The following is a 21,926-nucleotide window of genomic DNA, read 5'->3' on the forward strand; positions in this document are numbered from 1 at the left end:
AGCTATTAAATCGTACGAGTTGGTGTCAATGACGAAATTACGAGCAGCACATTACGCCACATCTAGCGGTCATCTTCGAAAACGCATGACCACGCCGTAACCAATATTCGCTACAGAGGGATGGCCTATTTGCGGTGGGGGTCAACCAACCAATCAAAGAGAAGAAGAATCACCTCACGACAACCGCGAGATCAGCGAGCCGAACTCCGACCTCCTTCTATTCTACGCTTGACCTGCTGGGTGACATCAACGAATTTCTACATCCTCCCGATTCAAGCTATCGATACTTCTTCCTTTATCGTTATCGTTTCTATCGTTCCTATCGTCTTCTATCCCGCTACCGTTTCATTATTATTATCGTTTTGTCTGCCGATAGATTCTTTCCGTAAATTCAAGTTCCTTCTTTCCTTCCTATTTTCTTTTGGTCATTATAAGTTTTATTTAAATTAAGCTCAGTGTTGTGTGTCTGAGATCACCTAGTAAGGTAAGGCTTCTGCCTCTGTATTGTATCGTTACGAAGTTGCTCATAATTTCTATTCTTTCTTATGGTATTTATCGGCTTTACGTGAATCATGGTCCACGGATTAGAGTTGCAATAAGCCGCCGTGTGACTGCATGATTTCGGTCATTAATATCGTATTTATCGTTTCTTGGTTGCATCGTGCGATGCCAGTTTTATGTGAATCATGGTCCACGGATTAGAGTTGCAGTAAGCCGCCATGTGACTAAATGATTTCAGTAATTAATTATTTTCGTGTCTGAGCGACCTCGCAACTGCCGAATAATTAATTCTTTTGTTTTTGTAACTTTTCTGATTATTTGTGAATTCTATTAGCCTGCTTCTGTATTTTCTATCGTATTTTCAGCCCTATTGGCGTTACGTTTCATTTCATACTTTTTTGTGATAGTAGTATGCCTTATATTTCATTTCTGTTATTGCTTATTATATTTTCATTTATTTTTGTGCCTATTTTATCGTATATCGAGTTCCTTGGAGTATAACCGAGCGTAGAATCAGCCTCCAAATATTACCGCACCCTTTTTCTATTGCCATTGGCGATTTTATATTATTTTTGCCTGTTATTCTTTTCTCCGTACCTTGTTAAGTCAAGTTCTGCGTATTATTCTTGATTCTTTTGTACTGCGGTGTATTTAGTGTATTTCTTTATTTTATGAACTCTCCGAATTTCTCACTCTCTCATAATTTTGTATTTTGTATTCTCTCAAAAGTTATGTTTAGGAATTCATTATTTAATTCCTCAGGTCCGTAATCATTATAAATTATTGATTCTATCGTTTATGAATAATTCTACCGAAAGTTATCTAGTCGATCGTTTACTCTACCGATTTTGTAAATTGTCAATGATTGTCAATCTCTCGTACTGGTTATAATCTATGGTTAATTCGTCGTATTATCTACCGAGCTATCGTTACCTACCAGGAAAGTTCTCTCGTTTCTAATTGACAGAATAATAATTTTCGTAGCGTCATTTGTAACTTGGGTAAGATCACGTCGCCCAGTGACGTGTAGTTCAAGTAAATTCTTGCATTATATCGCTTCTCCCGACCTACGTTTATTTTTCTCTGTTAACTACCGTCTCTCGTTTCAAAGCTACCGTTCAATTCTATTCTACCGAGATCTTTGTGAACAACGATTGCTTATTTTATTAACTACCGCTGTCGATACCATTTCATTTGCCTGTCTCAACCATGTAACATTCCCGATAATATATGATCGATTGACCTGTTCATTTTTCCTGACTTGAGTTCATTCTTTATTTCATTATTTTTTTTAATTCTGTAATTATTGTTAGCTGCCTTGAATACCGCCACTATACCAGTTCGTGTGAGTAACTGAGCCTAGCCAGCCATACAACGGGTTCTCTATTTATTTTTCTTACGGTTTCGTGTTATTTTTATTGATTCGTATTATTGTTTGAAAATTGACGCTAACGCGTCTGGCGCCCAACATAATTGATTTTGTTATAGTTTAATATTCTGAATAAGTGGAGAATCGCGCCAAAGTGTCAACGGTAAGTCCTCCTTCGAGGGTAACAGAATTTAGCGTTACAGCGGATATCGCTTGGACACCCCACACATCATGCTCAGCATCAACGTTGATGTATTATTGTATGAGGGGTTCAATTTCATGCAAAAGGCAATAGACGAGGGGCACTTAACAAAAAGATCGTGTCGGAAGTGTCATAGCGCCATTGAGGATGAAATAGAATATGGACCACACGTAATTATTGATACTACAGTTTTAACAGATGCTACTTACAGGGCCAGGAATGACGGTCTTCGCCACACTCTTGAATCCATCGCTAAAACTGTTGAGTTGAGGATATAATCTATCGACTAGCCGGTCTCGTGCACTATATTCCGAGTTACTACATGGCCTACGTAAAATCGGGTATGTATTGGTACGAGTACGACGATATACGTGCTACGCATGTAAATGTTAAGTCGAGCAAAGAAGTGAAGCCCCATCTAGTGGTGTACATGTACGCAGGCAATAAGCATTAAGCAGACACCGCAATCATTACAACATTTTTCTTAAAAGTCTACCATATCTCTAAACGAATTTCAATCTCTTCAGAGAAAAGCACGATCGGAAAATTCGAATCTTGGAAGTGTAAGGTCTCTGGTTCATATCTCGATGTAGTTTTTTTTTTTTGATTTTTTCAATCCCTACATCATGCACAAGTAATATAGAGTGAAATTATCTGAATTAATAGGTACTTCTTCCTCATACCTCACAAGAAAGATTTTTATTCTCATCACCACTCACACGAAAACCGTGAATCATTAGCCAGAAATCTTAATTTTTCGTTTCTAAAAGATACTATTCAAAAACAATAAAAAATTACGGTTTTCGATGCAAATATCACGATTTTTCAAGTGGGTGATGATAAAAATAAGAAGTTTTGCGTTTTCCATAAGATATAAGTGTAAAGAAGTTATTAATTCATATAATTGTTCTACATTTTGCATGCGAATGATGTAGGGATTGGAATAAAGTGGAAACAAATCTACAGCAAGACTTAAGGCGCAGACCCCGCACTTACGCGAGTCAAATTATTCAAAGTCGATTTTCTCAAGAACGGCTGAAGATTGGTTTGACTTATAATGTTCTTGTCGTGACCTTAACATTTAATGAAAAAAATCGTAGCATTGTATTACTGGTGGGCTGACACCTTATGTGTTCTACATTGTGAGTAACATAAAAACAGAAAAGAACAATAAAATCCGAAAAATAAAAGAAGGCGAATTTTTTTTTTTTTTTTTCAAGTCAAAAAAGTATTAAATAGAATCAAATCTGTCTTATCTTACAAAGAAATTTTTCATTCTAGTTACCACTTACACGAAAATCGTAATTCATCAACTGGAAATCGTAATTTTCTGTTCATAAAAGCTGAAATGTAACAAAAAAAAAATTAAGGTTTTTGATGCAGAAATCGCGATTTTTCAGGTGGGTGATGATAAAAATAAAAAGTTTTGCGTTTTCGTAAAATATAAGTATAAACAAATGATTAATTCTTATAATTTTGATACATTTTGATTGGAATGATGTAGGGAACAGAAAAAGTAAAAAAACTATAGTAAGATTGGAAGCGCGCAACCCGCGCTTACGTGACTCAAATTATTCGACGTCGATTTTCTCAAAAACGGCTGAAAATTAGTTTGACTCATAATGTCCTTGTCGTAACCTTAACATTTTGTGAGGATACATTATAGCAGTGACTTTCTGCTGGGGTGACACCTTGTGTGGTAAACCACGTGAGTAACATAAAAACATGAAGAAAAAGAAAAAAATACAAAAAAGTAGATAAAAATTGAAAAAAAAACGAAAAAAATTTTCTAAATATTAAATGGAACCAAATCTTACCACGTCCTCGTCGTTGGTTCTGGGTAATGCAGAGAGTAAGGATATGAATTTGCAAACAAGTTGTCCACAAAAACATACAAAATGTACATTATACAGGTGTAAATCGTCATGGGAAACTTTGAGCGAGTCTAGAAATCGTGCTCAAACACCAGTAACTCGCTGTCGTATAGCTGGTGGATAGTTCAGAAAAGGCTGAAGGCCAAATGCTATTCAGTATTTCGTGAGATGACTGAGCTGTCGGTTAAAATGTCGAGAGACCAGAACTCACACCGAAGTATCAGCATCTCACTGTCATATTCGCGATGTCCAAGTGAGCAAAAAGAGGGATTGATGATTTGCGATCAGGGTGGTGAGTTTTGCTACTCACCACTTTTGAAAAAACAACGCTTTATTATTATATCTTTTTTTGTCACATTCTATCCCGACTTTTCCATTTGTAAGGAATTCATAGCATGCCAGCTTTCTTTTGTTATTTCAAAAAAATAATTCAAACCCTCGTCTATCGATGCGAGCGTATGCTAATGGAAGTCCAATGAGTACAAGAATTGACCAGAAGCGATATGACTTCGCTAGTTGCACTTAGGAAATACGACCGGTATTGATAAACGATTATTATTGGAAGATTTTTGGAAGCCGGAACTATTCTCGGTAATTATGCAAAAATGGGGCTCCACACAAATTTCAATGCCAAATTTTTTTTTGGTATGGACGCCTTTATTATGTCACCGTTAATAATATTCAACCGGTGGAAGCTGATATTTTTAATTATTTTCATAAAATATGGGGTTTTGAAGTTTGACGAACCGCGCGATAATTTCGGGAAGTTCTAAACGGTTTGACGCCTTCATTGGCAATGTAGGGGGATTTGTCAAAAAAGCCTTCCTGAACATGATGCTGAAGAAATACCCCCTTCCCCTTAACCCTCTCCCCCCCCCCCCCCCCCCCATGGCCCCCATAAAAGCTCGTCCCCAAAAAATTCTTTATCTCGTATTAATCAAGCTTGTAATCGCGGAGGCTGATATTTTGAATTATATCCATAAGTATAATATATAATTTAATCATTTCCGTATATTTTATTATTTAATTATTAATTATTTAATTATTCAATTATTTAATTATAAATTATTGAGGAGGAGCGCAGTGGCTTAGTGGGTGAGGCTCGGGGTTCGCACGCAGCGGGCTTGGGTTGATCCCCCCACGGCCGACACCAATAGAATTTTATTCTATGTGTTAATCTGCAATCCACGTAGTTCGGAGTTCCACAGTATCAATCCATGTCCCACACCTCTCTGCGATGAGTGGGTGGTCGGGGTTTGGCTCGGGTAATCTCTCGCAAGGCGGTTCTTATCGCGCGATGATGGTCCCTCGGCCAATCTTTGACTTACCCATGGTATCGCAGGGGAGGAGGTATACCGACCGAGGCACCCCTGGAAGTCCATGCTTGGATTTACTCGCACTGACGCTAGAGGGGGGATTAGGTAGGCAACCGACCCGTATCGGTGGTTGGTTTTTCTGCGAGTTTTCCCAACCACTCTTCGGCGAATGCGATATGGGGAAAAAAGAGTGCATAGCGGCTGTAGACGTGGAGCACAGGAGGAAAGTTCGGGGAGTAAAAGGAAGCAGAAGCAAGCATGAAAGGTAGTGGACCTAAGATAAAAAATGGATGCCCGTCTAAAAACCCAAGCAGGTACAGACGTTGAATTCGAACTTTTTTAACTATTAATTATTTAATTATTAATTATTATTATTTATATATTGATTATTTAACTATTTGATTTAAAACTTAATTATTTACATTACATTCAGGAATGCATATTTTATGAATCTCACCACTTTTTACCTTCAGTTTAGGCGTTGACATGCACAATAATACCCTATTTTATCGCGTGTTTCGTCAAATTTCAAGACCCCATAACTTATAGAAATAATTAAAAATATCAGCCTCCGCCGACTGAATATCACTCATGGTGATAAAATGAAGGCGTTCATACGAAAAAAAAATTCCCTGCCAAAATTGGCGTAGAGCCCACCTTCTGCATATTTAACATGTTAATGATATTTAACAACTCGCTGGAGCTCAAAACTCGGATATTTGTATCAGCATGTCACCGTTTCGTTAATATTACGTTTTCAATAATGGTTTATAATTACTGGGAGAAGGCTAAGGACCGGAACTTTGCTCGGGATTGCGTACGGGCACTACTCTTAATATTTAGGACCTTGTTACAACCCAGAACTTGGATTGTTGCATCAGCATCTCACAGTTTTGGTCATTTTACGTTTTCAATTGTTGTTTATAATTATTGAGAGAAATCTACGGACCGTAACTCTTCCCGACATTGTGTATGGTCACTCCTACTAATATTTAGGACCTCGTTAAAATCCAGAACTCAGATTTCTGCATCAGCATCTCACAGTTTTGGTCATTTTACGTTTTCAATTGTTGTTTATAATTATTGAGAGAAATCTACCGACCGGAACTCTTCCCGACATTGTGTATGGTAATTCCTACTAATATTGAGGACCTCGTTAAAATCCAGAACTCGGATTGTTGTGTCAGCATCTCACAGTTTTGTTAGTTTTAAGTTTTCAATAATCGTTTGTAATTATTGAGAAAAAGCTACAAACCGTAACTCTTCTAGAGATAGTGTATGGTCATCACTACTTATATTTAGAACCTCGGTGACGCCCAGAACTCTGATTTTTGCATTGACATCTCACAGTTTTGTTCATTTCACGTTTTCAATAATTGTTCAGAATTATTGAGAGAAAGCTAAAGACCGCAACTCTTCTCAAGATTGTGTATGGTCACTACTACCAATATTCAGAACCTCGCTAAAGCCTTAAACTTCTACTTTTGCTTTAGCATCTCACGGTTGCGTTGGTATCACATTTACACTAATTGTTTATAACGATTGTGGGAGGGCTTGAGACCCCAACGCTTCATTCTTGTCTTCACTTTCAACACTCATACAGAATTAAACCTATTATGTCGACCGATCCCTCAGACACTCCAAAATGACATTTAAAATCGTATTACATGGGTTTTGTGCTTATAATTCATTTTCTGCGGAGTTTAAGCTACAGAACTATTCTTAAAACTTGTCTGTACAGTAGAACTCTCCAGATTCTCACTTCTCTATACTCAAATATTCGAAATACGATGAGATGCTGACATGTGTTTTGCGAAGTTGGCATCTCATTTCTTGAAACACGATTTAAATCGCTAAATCGACAGAACTATTGTTAAAACCTATCAGGAACTGTAGAACTATAGTGGATGCAAGTAAATATGAAGCTCATATATGAGATTCTAACATTTGAGATGCTAGGTTCACATACACATCAATTCGCTTGATTTTGCCGCTGATAAAATTATACACGTTGAAAGTGGCAATGTAGTTTAGTTGAAGGGGATGGGAACATTAGAATGACAAAATTTCACATTTTCTTTAGTGCATTCTCATGAAGCTCAGATCTTTCTTTGATCGCTTCCCAACGATGAGACCAAATACCTGTCCCTGTATGGTGAGCCACATTCGTCACCAGGTTATCATGGCTATCGCTGTAAACAACGCGAATGTTTTTTTCGTGAGGCTCATCAGTTTTGTATGGAAAAAATTTAATTTTTACGAGTTTCACAATGAAAATGAGTCCGAAGGTTACTCAAGAAGAGAGAGGTTTTATTGGTGATTGCAAGGATCAAAATAGAAACAGAACAGTATTTGCCACTACCAGAGAAGAGCTAATAAACAAAAGATAAAAAAGACAGTAGGCTGAAGATCTACTTGCCGATGCTGAAGTACTGCTATCTTGCCCATTAATTGCGGACTGGTGGTGCGTCAAAAAAAAAAAACGATATTTTCACGCAATAAAGCAGTCATGAAACTGTAAATGCGTTTTTTTCGAAACCAAGTTTTTGAAAACAGTAAACATGATAATTTGATAATTATTTGATCAATTCACTTGATATTTGGACGGCATATGCTTCATTCTTTTCTCTTGGAATTGAGTTGACCAGATTTCTGATATTTTTTTTCTCACTTTTTTAACTCGAATAAACGTGCAAAGAAGTGATGAATTGTTGCTTTTTTTTGTTTATTCGGGCGCCATTTTTAAAAATTTTAGAAAATCAATAATGTGTTCAATCAAAATTCTAGTTTCATATCTTGACTTTCAAATGACATTTGGATTTTTTGTTTCAAACCAGCCGCTTATCCAGAAGGCTATCCACCGCCGAAAAAAGGCTTTTTCAGGAGTGCCATTTTAAATGTTTCCGATAAAACAATTTGCATATACATATATTTAAATATATGTACATGCATGAAAAAATGTAATTTTATAAATGCAATAGAATCACAACAACAACAAAATATCGGCGTTTCTTTCGGTTTCCAATGTATCCATCCGCCTTAATACGACAGGCAATCCGTGTACCCAAAGGGATTGCGTAATAAAGAATGGGATTGAACAATATACATTCACTGTAAAGAATTTGGTGACACACGGTACACAATTGACAATAGTAAGAGTAATAATTTTACTGTAAAGTGGCGAGGTAAAGCAATTAGTTTTGATTAAAATAGTACCAACACACCTGTAAAGCTTCCGCCTCGTCTCTCCGTTCGTCTTCAGTGTTCATAGTGACAAATCTAAGAACTAGCAAATTCAGAGAGGCAGCAACAATGGCCAAACCGAACAGAATGAAGATCAGAGCGAACATCACGTATTCTGGCTTGTTGTCCAACGCATTGTCCTTCTGGAGGGCAACCATATCGCCGAAACCAATTGTCGTCAGCGTAATGAAGCAGTAGTAAACTGAATCGAAATACGACCATCCTTCATATCTTGAGAAGACTGCGGCACCCCCAGCAATCGTGAGACTGGAGAGTGTCGTAACAACACATATCAGATTCATTTCTGATGCCTGAAACTCAAAAGTTCTTCCGTTACATTCCGTTATAATTATTAATAATTATGTGTTCTAAACAGTACTTTATACCCAGGTAGCCAGTTAACGCCAAGATGACATACAAATTATTTACCTCCCCGAAAAACATACTGCGTCCGTTTGTATCACAGTCACATTATGCTGTGAAATTGATCGTACAGCTGTATTATTGCGTGAATTTTACGTAACAGTAGTGCATTACTAATTTTGAAACATACCTTAGATATGCTTTTTTATAGTATTATACGTCACTATTGAGGTATACTACAATGAGCGATATACAAAATTGTCGTGACAAACGATTCCCTTTGTGCATTTCACAAGTTTAATGTAGTTGTCAAATAATATAGATATTACACTATTATGTATCTATTGGCCACTGTGACATTTGGACTGATCATATTAACACGTGGTAGACATTTGATGTGTCTGTGATCTTGCACGTAATGAGTACGTGAAGACATTTAAGCCTTTGAAACTAATATCTGGTCCTACGAGTTTTGAGCCAGATGATTGTTAAGGATTGGTCCACGTATTTCATCAATTATATTCCTGTTCACTCACTTGTATATCCTTGCAATTGAGAAGACGTTTCACGCTTTGTATAACAACTGACGAAAACTCGTTGAGCCGTTCGCCTATACTTTGAAACATGACAAGACCTAATGGAATACCCACGATAGCGTAGCACATCGTAAACAATTTACCACCTATGGTATTTGGTGTAGAGTGTCCGTATCCTGTAACAGACAAAAAAAAATTATGAGTATAAGAAAAAAAACAATTCATGTGCCTGCATCCGTTTAAATTTCAGGGGGTTGTACCCTCAGAAAATGGTGGAAGATAGCAGACTATTTATTATACTTTTGTCTTGCCTTTCCAAGACATTTTTCTAGATACACTAGATCATCTAGTTTTAATTTGCATTTTAGTGATGTTACTTTCAATTTTCGTTATGATCGATCTTTAAAATAAAAGATCAAACCTTTTCAATATAAAAAAGAAATTTCTCAGTAAAGGTTGGCGTGGTGTTACTGAAGTGCCATCTGAATTTCATCAATCTCCGTCGAATTTTTCAATTGATCGAGAAGCTTGTCACAGTTTATACGAGCGATATTTCAGATTAACAAGAAGATAATAAAAGGGACGGAAATTGAGAGAGATGGTTGAATCTGGTACGGCTATACGCGCACGCAACGAGGATGCTGCTTTAATCTATCGATGCAATGTGATACTTGATTCGCTGTATGAGATCAACAATTAGTCACTGTTATGTGTGCTTCACGCTTACCAAACTGTATTTCATTTTCGTGCAAATCACCTATTAGTTACCAATAAACATATTATATGAACAATACGCCAGTAAGCAAGAGTTCCTAACCCTGTATTAACAAAAATATTATTGAATGGTTTACCAATCGTAGTAAGCACCGTAGTAGCGTAGTAGACTGCCCCAGCAAATTTCCACTGCTGACCTGCCTTGTGTGGTTCCGTCTTCAGCACAACCGTTTCCATCACCTTGAAGTCGTCCTCGCTTATATTGTACTTCCGTATCACCATTTTCTCTATAGCTGCACGTAAAATAAAAGATCATTATTATTTGTATTTGTTGAATACGATACGCAATTGCATGTGAGTGTGTTAAGGGTAGATATAAACTCCAATACTGAAAATTTGATCAACAAATCCGATTATGGGATGGTGAAAGGAGCATTGAATAATGTGATGGGTACAAAACTGTCAAAAAATGCGTCCAAACCTCCATGCAATGATATACTTTTTCTAACAATAAAAGAAAGGAATGAACATCTCCAATTTGAGGTAGAACAAAGACCAATTGACATCGATTCGAGTCGACGAACTAACTGAAAGTTTAATAAATTCGGTACATTTCTTTCTTTACTACGAACAATTTCCTATTTTACCACTCGAATCACAGATTTACATTATCCTTAAACGGTCGAAGTAGAACCATGAATTATTAGTTTCGATGTTTCGGCTACAGTGTAGGCCCTCCTTAGGACATATTGTTTTTTTAACACCTACATATCGAGAAAAATACTGAACATTTTTTCAAAAACATAGTCAAAATTATGCTAGTTCTAAATTAGATCGCTCATAGTGTTAACCTTGAAAGTTTAATTATTTTGATTTTGCCAACAATCATCAGGCTACTATTTACAGAACGAGCACAAAGGGGGATCTAGACTCCGTTTACATTACGTAATGAAACAAGAAAACCAAATAACATGAATTAAAGTAGTAATGCCACAGTCAACAATCAAAAGAATGGTCAACTAAACTGCCTTGCGTTGAGAATACATTCAGATTAAACTAAATAGTCTGGTTTAATTTATTAGGACGCAGGATCGAACCGTCTCTGTTTCTCCCCCTCTTTCACATCTCCATCCGCAATTGATCAGTCAATGGAACAAATTCATCAACGCTAGCACACGTGTGTTCAATAAGACAGAACTGACCAAAACAGAGCAAGGAGAGAGAAGAACCAAAAGTGCAAAGAAAAAGATCAGAAATTATCAATATACAATCACTCCGTTGACAGTACTATCGGTAACTTATCCTAGAGACTAGCATCGATGAAAAGTTTCACATAGGTGTCACTTAGATTCTTAACATGTTGTCTGCGATTAACAGAGTCTGTATGACTCACAATATTGCACATTTCAAGCACTGGACGCTTATAATAGCGTAGTTTTTCATGCTGAATATTGACATTATTAAAATAAAACGAACGATCAAATCGTACTACGTGTTTAATTAGAGCTGTATAGTGGCCTTTATAATCTTTTATGATGTTCTTCTGTTCATTTAATCTTACTGCAATATGTCTGCTAGTTTGACCTACTTATGGTTTGTTGCAATCTCTGCAGATCTTATAAACAAAATCAGAGTACTTATTTTTAGGTAACATATCTTTACCTGAATCGAACAATAGGCGCGAATCCTTCAAGCTTCTCTTAACAAGTTGTACCTTGTACTTCTTAAACGTACGATTTGAAGACTCGGATAACCCAGCAAAGTAGCTCAGCAACGCGGGTTCTACTCACAGATTCCTGTTACCGACACTGACCAACATTCTCCCCAGACTCAAACCCTTTTTCGCGATGACGTACCGACTTGAGGTTGGAACCGTGCAACCTTACCGACAGTTGTATCGGTCGACGGTAAAAATCGCACTCTCTTACCGACAATTCTTATCAGTCGAAGGTCAAAATCCTGCTGTTTTACCGACAATCTTACCGACCGAAGGTCAGAGTCTTTATGTGATGCTCGTCTGCCGACGGTGGAGGGTGCAGTGGGGGCGAGAACTTTTTTACCGTCCCGCATTCTTTTCTCACGATAGGACTGTTGATGTGTAACATTAACCACTTCAAATTCCTTTCCCACGGTGGGACTGCTGATGTGTAACATCAACCGACCTCACATTCCTTTCCCACGTTATCAACCACGCGACATTCCAAAATTGATGGTTCTGAGAATTGTTTTTCACTTACTCGGCTGTCGGTTTGATATCAACCAAGTGACATTTTTTTGGCTTGTAACTGTACTGTGAACTCTACGATGAATTTTGAACGGGTTCACTCAAGACCAGAGTGCGAGGTCGACCGATAGCCGCGGTATATTCAGAGCCATGGATCTGCGGTGTTGGGTTACTATCGCTCTAAGAATGCTAAAAGGTGCGCGCGCATACACAAACATACGTACAGCTGCCCTATAAAAAGTAAGCTCATCGCTGCAAACGATCATGAAGCCTCAACTTGTCAAGTATACGTGAGAGAAAAGCTCAAGATGGAATCCGCGAAGTGTTTAAGATTGATCGATATTATGGAATCGGCGTACAAAATCTTGAACAAATCATCATCAACAGTAGAGATTTAGAAATAGATAAAATTTGGAAGTCGAAATATTCGCCTTCTGAAAAAAATTTTGCGAATGGCTTCATCGATTGGAGGAAAGATGAGAATTATCACAACGGTCGGACTCTTGAAGGCGCTCGCGGAAAATTTCAAACTTCTTCAGAAAACGGGTGGAGGTACGCGAAAAGTAAGAAGAAGCGATCGAGTTCACTGGAAAGATTTGGAATCAGCTTTTGAGGGGAGAATTCGAACTGGATCCACCGTCAATTTGAAGCATAAAGATGTAGAGGGATTTCTAGAAGACGCGAAGGTACTAGCTGTGACAAGACTAAAAAACGCTCTGACGAAAGACAGGAGCTTGAAAGCCAACGTTATCCTGGCTTGTAAATTTGAAGTTGGAAAAGATGATTACACGGTGGAAGAGATCAAATTTTTGAATACGAGAAATGAAATCATTCTCCAGGCAACGGATATCAACGAATGGTTCATAGAAAACGCGACAGAGCGTTTGTTGAAAAAGGTGGAAGATATCCAGGAAAAGGATTCAGACTGGTCGCTGACTGAAATAATCAATCTGACTGTGAATATCAACAAGTACGTGCCACTACGAGGCGGTGTGTTCACGTACGACCCGTTACCTAAGCATATCAGTGATAAAAAGGCTGTGGTAAACATCAGAAACAACGACTCTCACTGCTTTCTTTGGTCGGTCACCGCAGCTCTGTTCCCAACCGACAACAACAATCCCAACGCGACCAGCTCGTACCTGCATTTTAGCTCAGTGCTACGGTATGACGGTATAAAGTATCCTATGTCTCTGGACAAAAACACCATTTTAAAATTTGAGAAGCTTAACGGTCTTTCAATTTACGTTTATGGTATAAAAAGTGTAATAGTACCTATTCACCTGAGTCAGAATGAGTCTGATAAACCTGTGATTCATCTCTTAGCTATAAAAACTGAAATCACTGACGATGACGATGATGATGTTGATATGGAAAATTATGAAAAAAATTGAATCTTTCATTTGACTTATGTTCGAAATCTGTCTCGATTAACGAGTTCTCAAATCTCTAAACATAAACGTCATACTTGGTTATGTGATAGGTATCTATCACACTTTCAATCCGAAAAGTGTTTGTTTAAGCATAATGTAGATTGCATGAATTTAAACAAAACCAAAGTTATTCTACCTACAGAGGAGAAAAAAATTCTTAAATTTAGGAATTTCAAATATAAAGGAACCGTTCCGTTCTGCGTTTACGCAAATCTAGAATGTTTATTGCAGCCCACTCTTAAAAGTTTTGGGGAAAATAGAACAATTTATCAGAAGCATCTTCCGTATAGTACAGCTTACTATCTACATTGTGCGTTTGACGATTCGCTTTCTGAATGTAAAATTAATCGTGAAGAGACTTGTATTCAATGGTTTGTGAATGAGTTAGCGGAATTGGCACAATCGTTAGAAGTTTATTTCAAAACTGTTGTACCGATGGAACAACTCAATTTCAATCAAATCAACGAATTTCATTCAACAACAGTGTGTCACATTTGTGAAAAACCGTTCACACTCACAGACGTGAAACATCGTGATCACTGTCAATTCACGGAAAAGTACCGTGGTGCTGCTCATCGAGGTTGCAATCTAAATCACCAAAATTCTCACACAATCCCAGTGATATTCCACAATCTGTCGGGTTACGATTCACATTTTCTGATCAAAGCACTGGCTACATCGTTCGAGGGCACAATCGAGCTTCTATCCGTAAACACAGAAAAGTACATTTCTTTTACAAAATATGTCAAAGGGGCAGATATGAAGTTTAGATTCGTACCGTTTCATGCCCAGTAGTCTTGAGAAATTAGCAACGTATCTCGGTGATGATCAGAAATCAATCAAACGAAAATTTTATCGTAGCTCAGATGAATTTCAGTTATTGACCAGAAAAGAAGTGTTCCCGTACGAATACATAGACAGTTGGGAGAAGCTCAAGGACAGAAGGCTACCATCCAAACAACAATTTTACTCAGAATTAAATGATCGGGATATATCAGACGACGACTATGCACATGCATGTAAAGTTTGGCAAACTTTCAACGTTCAAACTTTGGGAGAGTATTCGGACTTGTATTCACAGACGCACGTGTTTTAACTGGCCGACGTTTTTCAAAACTTTCGACGGAGCTGTTGGACAACGTACAACCTGGATCCGTTACATTATCACACCTCGCCCGGTCTGTTGTTTGATGCGATGTTAAAGTGTACCGACATCGAGCTCGAGCTTCTCACCGACATAGATATAGTTATGTTTATCGAAAAAGGTATTCGCGGTGGTGTGTCACAGTGCTCGAACAGATACGCAAAGGCTAACAACAGGTACATGGGGGAGGCATTCGATCCTGAGGTCGAAGAATCTTATCTCATGTACTTTGACGTTAATACGGTGTTGTACTTTGTATTTGTACGGTGCTGCTATGAGCTTTGCTGTGCCACACAGTTCCTTCGAATGGTTATCAGACTTCGGACAATGCGATGTTCTTACCATCTCGGACGATGCGGAGTTTGGTTACATACTGGAGGTGGATTTGGAATATTCTAAGGAACTGCAAGAAATTCATAAGGACTTACCACTGTGTCCTGAGCACTATACATATACCTCCGATCTCGAATAGTAAGCAACCGAAATTGACGCCCACGCTACATTCCAAGAAAAACTACGTTGTTCACAATAGCGTTTTGAAACAATGCTTACAATTAGGCTTAAAATTACTCATAATTCACAGAGTTCTGAAATTCAGACAAACCGCGTGGCTCAAAAAATACATAGATTTGAATACCGATTTGCGCTAAAAATCTCACAACAAATTCGAGAAAAATTTGTACAAACTGATGAACAACGCAGTTTTTGGCAAAACAATGGAAAATGTTGGGAAGTATAGAGATGTCAGGCTGATCACGAAATGGGATGAAAGATACGGTGCTGGAGCTACTATAGCCAAAACCAATTTTCACAGCTGCACCGTTTTCAACAAAGATATAATTATCGTCGAAATAAGTGAGACGAAAGTCAAGTTGAATAAACCATTGTATGCAGGTTTCTCCATCATGGATCTGGCTTAAACATACATCTACGATTTTCATTACAATTATATTAAACGGAAATTCGGCAACCGAGCAAAATTAATGTATACGGATACCGATAGTTTGATTTACAACTTTACCGTCCCCGACATATACGAACATATGAAGAAGGACTTGCATGAATTCAATACGTCTGATTATCCGCTTGACAACGTTTATGGAATGCCTCTAGCAAACAAAAAAGTTCACGACTTGATGAAAGATGAGAATAACGGGAAGTTAATGTTTGAATTTGTAGGAATAGGAGCTAAATTATACGCATTGCGAGTCTTGGGGGATGAGAAAGACAGTAAACGGGCCGAAGTTGTCAGAGGATCAGCGTTGAGAAAATTAACTTCCAACGATTATTTGGAATGTGTTTTTAACCGTGAAAATTTGTCTACAAATCAGCATATGATATTAAGTCAAAAGCACAAGGTATACACCGTAGAACAGCAGAAAGTGGCACTAAGCTGGAATGACGACAAGCGCATCGTGTTTCAAAACACAACCGACACGCTTCCGTGGGGCTACAAGCCTGCACCTTAGCTGTGTAATTACCGTATTGTAATCTATGTAGGACTTAATTTATAACTGTATCATGATGTATAAGATATTATTATGTAGGATGGTGAATAAGAACGCTCCGAAATATGGAAAATTGTACAACGATGCATATGTCTGTCGATTGTCTCAAAAATAAAGATGCATACTTGTTATGTGTCGAATATGAAATAAAGAGGCACATACGTTTTTACAAAAAATTCATTTATTCAGATGTCACATATCCGATTCGTTCGTCCGACTGTTGTGTGTATTGTCGAAACCTAACCATTTAATATATATTCTTCTTCCACGCTTCTTGAGCACCTTCTCCACCAGACAGATATCCAGATGTTTAACCTTGAGGTGCACTTGTTCGTAGAAACCACCAGCTATCGGTTTATCTCCGTAGTCTTTCAGCTTGTACGTCATAGGATGAGTATTTTCCACTCGACTGATCGTGAATATTTCAGTCGTTCAATTCGAAGTGTAACTTTTCTCGAAGATATTTTTGAATTTGCTGATTCGAACTTTGTCACCGGATTTGAATTTTGCCGATATGGTAGGTATCGCTCGAAGCCCTCCGTACAACTGACGTAATAACAGACTTTCGTTTGCAACGGTGACATCCGACGGTTTCATTCTTATGGTTCGGTGTTTGGCGTTGTTGTAAGCCGAAACCAAATCAGATAAGATGTCGAGCCACTTGTAGCTTCCTTGAATGCTGAACCGTGTCCACATTTTACCTTTCAGCGTTCGATGGAAACGTTCACTGATCGAAGCCTTCAAATTACTGTACGTGGAGTAAAGTTTGATTCCGTAGCGTGTCATAAGCGATTCAAATTTCGAGTTGTAGAATTCCGTTCCTCTCTCGACGTGTAAATTTTTCGGAACCCGTCCTTGGACAAGCACAGATTCCATTGCCTTCGTAACATCATCTCCAGATTTGCTCTTCATCGTTACAGCCCACGCATACTTTGAAAAATTATCAATGACTGTGAGCATGTACTTGAAGCCTTTGTTTTCTCCAGCGTATGACGTCATATCAACAAGATCCGCCTGCCAGGTTTCGTTGATGCCGCGCATGTCTACACGTCGACGTGGGTAATTCCGGCGTGCAGGCTTATGCAGTTCTGTCACTAGTGCTCGCATTTCCTCGTTCATATTTCAACGCTTTTAGTCAGGTGTCCGATTTAGAAACGATTTCTGCGTTTTGAATCGACAGGTCCCTGCCTGTTTTGAAGTCTGTGTACAAGGTATTCAAGGCTTTCTCCGTGGTGAGCGCCGAAGCTTTGATCATTTGATCGAGGTTGTCGATTTGTTTTTGCAGCATGTTGAATTTTCGTTTTGAGATTTTTAAAGTTACAGCATTGTTCGGCTCTGCGGGATCTACGACGTTGCACAGTCTCTTGTTCCGTATATCATAATGCCCGTCCGCTGTTATTTGAAATCCGACACCCGGAGGCCGGCAAATATTCGCAGCCGTATTTTCATCCAGATGCCGTCCAAACACGTCGACGCTCATCTCGGTAATGAATGCAAAAACGATTGGAGCTGTTTAATGAATGATTCCTGCTTCGCGTAGTTCTTCGATAATGGAGATGATTTCGTTATTGCGGCTCGGAATTTCCGCTGCCTGAAATGCCAGGAGTAAACGAAGACGCTCCATTCACTGGTTTGGATCATCTCAGAAAACGCATTCCGTTTCAATACCTTGTCGAGTGATCGTAGCTTGCGGAAGTAGACCTTTACCCTTTCGGCGAGGTGATGGGAAATGATCCATCAATTTGGCAATAACATTTCCTAATTTCTAACTGTTATCGTTTCGAACAGCCCCGTCGGATGAGTAATACTTTTTATGCGCGTTCTTCGCGAGGATTATGTTTTTAAAATTTTCCCGATCTCTGGCGCTCACAGAAGAACCGTCAGGCTTCTTTTCGAACAAAAGTTCCAACAAACCCTTCGTTTTCGGGTGATGCGTATCGCCAATACGAATGTAATCACTTTCGAAAGATATCAACGAATCACCATTCATTGGTCCGTTTGAGAGGTTGCGTACACCGTACGCGTTGTCCAATTTACTTTTCGTCTTCGCATCTCTCATCAGTGCAAAATACTCATCCTCGATTTTCTCGACCGGTGTTTCTACGATTGTTTCATCTCCTGCCGAAGCAAAGGAATCGTCCATTTCCGAGACAGTTTCATTCTTCATTTCATTTTTCATCTGCTTTATTTCTTCTTTAATGTCTTTCACCTCTTGTTTTACAGGTTTCGTATCTTTTGTAACATTCACCAGTCCTTGCAACGGAGTTACTACTGGTTTGAAAACGTCACTCAATTTCTGAGTCGTAGATTCCTTGCCCGACTTGAGCAATCTGTGTTTTCGACGGATCGCAGCACTTGCTTGAGCGATCTGATGTAAGACATCTGTTTGCTTGGAAATTTCAGAGCTCTGCATGTTGACGCAATTGATTCTGCAACGCTACCGCGTCTCTCGCTCGAAAACGTTGGATTTTATTTCTTTTCCAGGCTAACAAAAAAATCGAGTTCCCTCCTGTATCGTCCTTCGTTGAGCTCACTGTCTTTGTCGATCACCAGAAACCCGTACTTCTCACCGTTCCAGCATGCAGAGCACACACTTTTAAACTCTGTGTGATACATATCGATGTTTACATGGTCGTTGTATACGTGTCTCAGGTTCATATCGTCTTGTTTGAATAATACGAGTAAGTTTACGTTGTCGCGCACGAGATGTTTGGGAATACGCGCGGACGTCTGACAGAGATAAAAACAGTGAACGTCGTGATGTCTACCCACGCAAAAGTAGGCTCTTATATTGTCCTGCTTCTCGCACGCTACATCGTCAAATATGATCATTGAGTTGGGCCCCGCTTCTTCCGGTGTAATCACTTGCTCACACTCGGTAAACGCAAAATACTCCGTATTCTCAACATGGTCCAACAATTGCTTTAATAATTGGTATTGAGGTTGATTGAGAGATTTTGAGTAGATGTAGATATTTTCAAATCTGAGTCCGTTGGGATGTGATAAGTGTGAGCAACGCATTAGTTTGACCACAATACGACGGTCCACAGAATAATGCACGTACACTATTCGGGAGTAATTCACGGTTTCGTTTGTGCCTTCTGACATTTTGCTCCGAAATTTTGTCGAAATTCATCACGGAAAGCTTAGTAGGTTGTTTCTTAAACCGCATCTCGGACGTGACTGATCCGAGCCGCTATAAATATCCCGTCTTGAAGCACTTTTCTTCAGTCAACGCACGAACATGATCGCGTACAGAGGTAAACAAAGCAGCAAGCGGCAACACTGTGCCCAAGGGTCTGGTGAATAAAATCATCAACAGCCTTCCAGTCAAATTGCATGTATCTGGTTATCAGTACTGTGGGCCTGGTACAAAATTAACAAAGAGACTCGCACAGGGTGATTCGGGAATCAATCTTCTCGACACAGCTTGCAAGGACCACGGCATTGCTTACTCGCAGAATCGTGAACATCTTGAAGTTAGAAACGAGGCTTATAGGGTGGTGGCTGAGAAAGCTTGGAAACAGGTTCTCGCAAAGGACGCAAATTCGGGTGAGAAGGCAGCCGCTTGGGCAATAGCTAATACAATGGAAATAAAATCGAAACTTGGAATGAGAATTCGAAAATCAAAGCTTGCGACCTTGAGAATAATTATAAATGCTGCAAAACGTTCTATGCTTCCAAGTAACGATGCAAAAATAGCTGTCAAATCTGCGGTGGAGGGAGCTGAGAACGCCGTTGAAAAAGCGGGTGGAAAATGTAAAGTGCGAACACCTCGCGTCCTTCCAGTACCTTCAAAATTCGGTGGTTTTCTATCGTTTCTGATTTCTATTTTTGCTGGACTCAGTGCTACAGGCGCGTCAGCCGGTGGTGCGGCAGGTATAGCAAGAGCTGTGAAAGATGCAAGTTCTGCTGAATGAAAACTGGAAGAGAGCAGACGACACAACAAAACTATGGAAGCTATCGCGTTGGGCAAAGGGCTTCATATGAAACCGTATAAAACAGGTCTTGGTCTCCATCTTTCAAAAAACTAGATGCAATGCTACCACGTCGAGCGTTGACTTATTGGCACTTGTTGAAATATGCAAAAATCTTCAAGGTTTTGCATTTCCGCGATGTTTTCATACGAAACGAAATGCCCGAAAACGTTCCACGAAAAAACGAGTCATCTATAATCAACCTTGACGACAAAGACGATCCGGGAACACACTGGGTTGCATACAAGAAACGCGACAATAATATCATTACTTTGATAGGTTCGGCAACCTTTAACCACCCTCAGACCTCATAAAATACCTCGGCGTTCGTAGTGATAAATACAATCATAAAAGGTACCAGGATTATGATACATTTGAATGCGGACACTTGTGTCTGAAATTTCTAAGTGGTGAGCTATATAAACATGGTGGGTGATTCATCAAAGTCAGTCTACCACTCGCAGTCATGGATGATTCGTTAACGTTAACGATTTCGGGAACCTCTTTGATTCTTGAGGCACAATATTTCCCACCGATCGAACTTGCTCGTGATAAAAGTTATGCTCTTGGCTTGGTAGAATTGTTAACCTTCAATTCAATTCCCAACGTTGATGTTGGTCACAATAAAATTTACGTAGCTGATTAAGTGATCACCATACCTACCGGCAGCTACGAGATCGAGGACATAGAGAAGTATCTTCGAAACGTGCTAAGAAATACAGATATCAGGCTTGCCATCAAACCCAACAATAAGACATTACGCAGCGAAATCACATGCAACCACACGATCAACTTTGAGCCGAATGATTTCATTGCTCAACTTGTGGGATTCACACCAGGTGTATTGAAGGTTGATAAGACTAACGAATCAGAGGTGCCTGTAACTATACTCAAGGCCAACGTGTTGCGAGTCAAGTGCAGCATTACAACGGGCGCCTACGTCAATGGACACAAAGTACACACTATTCACGAGTTTTTCCCGACTGCCCCACCAGGATATACGATCGTGGAGGTACCGTCGCACGTCATTTACCTTCCGATCACCGTCAGGACCATAGATCCCGTTCAGCTCTGGTTAGTGAATCAAAGCGGAGACCTGGTTGATTTTCGTGGAGAAGTTATTACTGTGAGACTACATATCAAATCGCAATAAATGATGGGAATTGTATATAACAGACTGTCAAAGAGTAGGTATATCAGTATGTCGGCTTGCCCAGATTGAGTCAGTCATCGATCGATTACCCAACCGTTAACACCTCGAAACGTGGAGTTCCTGAGAGCTCTGGGTCTGAAACTGACACCTTTTGAAAGAGGAATTTCCCACAACTAAAATCCGATTTTGCTGTTTCATCATCTGCTACGTACCATGGTGGAAGAAATCTTAAACATTCAAACACGAGTCGTCTTTGACGAATCCGTTGCGCATTACGAGATTCACGCTCATAAACCTTACGCCTCGTTAACTTTCAACAACAGCGATGAAATTCGAATCACCGTTCTGCATCAGGATTTATGCATATTA

General features: G+C 39.1%; 1 protein-coding gene across 5 annotated transcripts in view; it reads right to left on the reverse strand.

The window, feature by feature from the left end:
• Positions 1–21,926, reverse strand: part of LOC124292641 (two pore potassium channel protein sup-9-like) — a 1,036,556-nt gene that overhangs the window by 295,728 nt on the left and 718,902 nt on the right. For all 5 annotated transcript variants that reach the window (XM_046729986.1, XM_046729984.1, XM_046729983.1 and 2 more), the window contains 3 exons: positions 10,256–10,411; positions 9,405–9,580; positions 8,487–8,816 (listed from right to left, as the gene is read on the reverse strand). In XM_046729986.1, coding sequence (XP_046585942.1) covers positions 8,487–8,816; positions 9,405–9,580; positions 10,256–10,411 — 662 coding nt within the window. The remainder of the gene's footprint in view (positions 1–8,486; positions 8,817–9,404; positions 9,581–10,255; positions 10,412–21,926) is intronic.

The sequence above is a fragment of the Neodiprion lecontei genome, chromosome 1 (genome assembly GCF_021901455.1).
Source record: "Neodiprion lecontei isolate iyNeoLeco1 chromosome 1, iyNeoLeco1.1, whole genome shotgun sequence".
Taxonomy (NCBI): domain Eukaryota; kingdom Metazoa; phylum Arthropoda; class Insecta; order Hymenoptera; family Diprionidae; genus Neodiprion; species Neodiprion lecontei.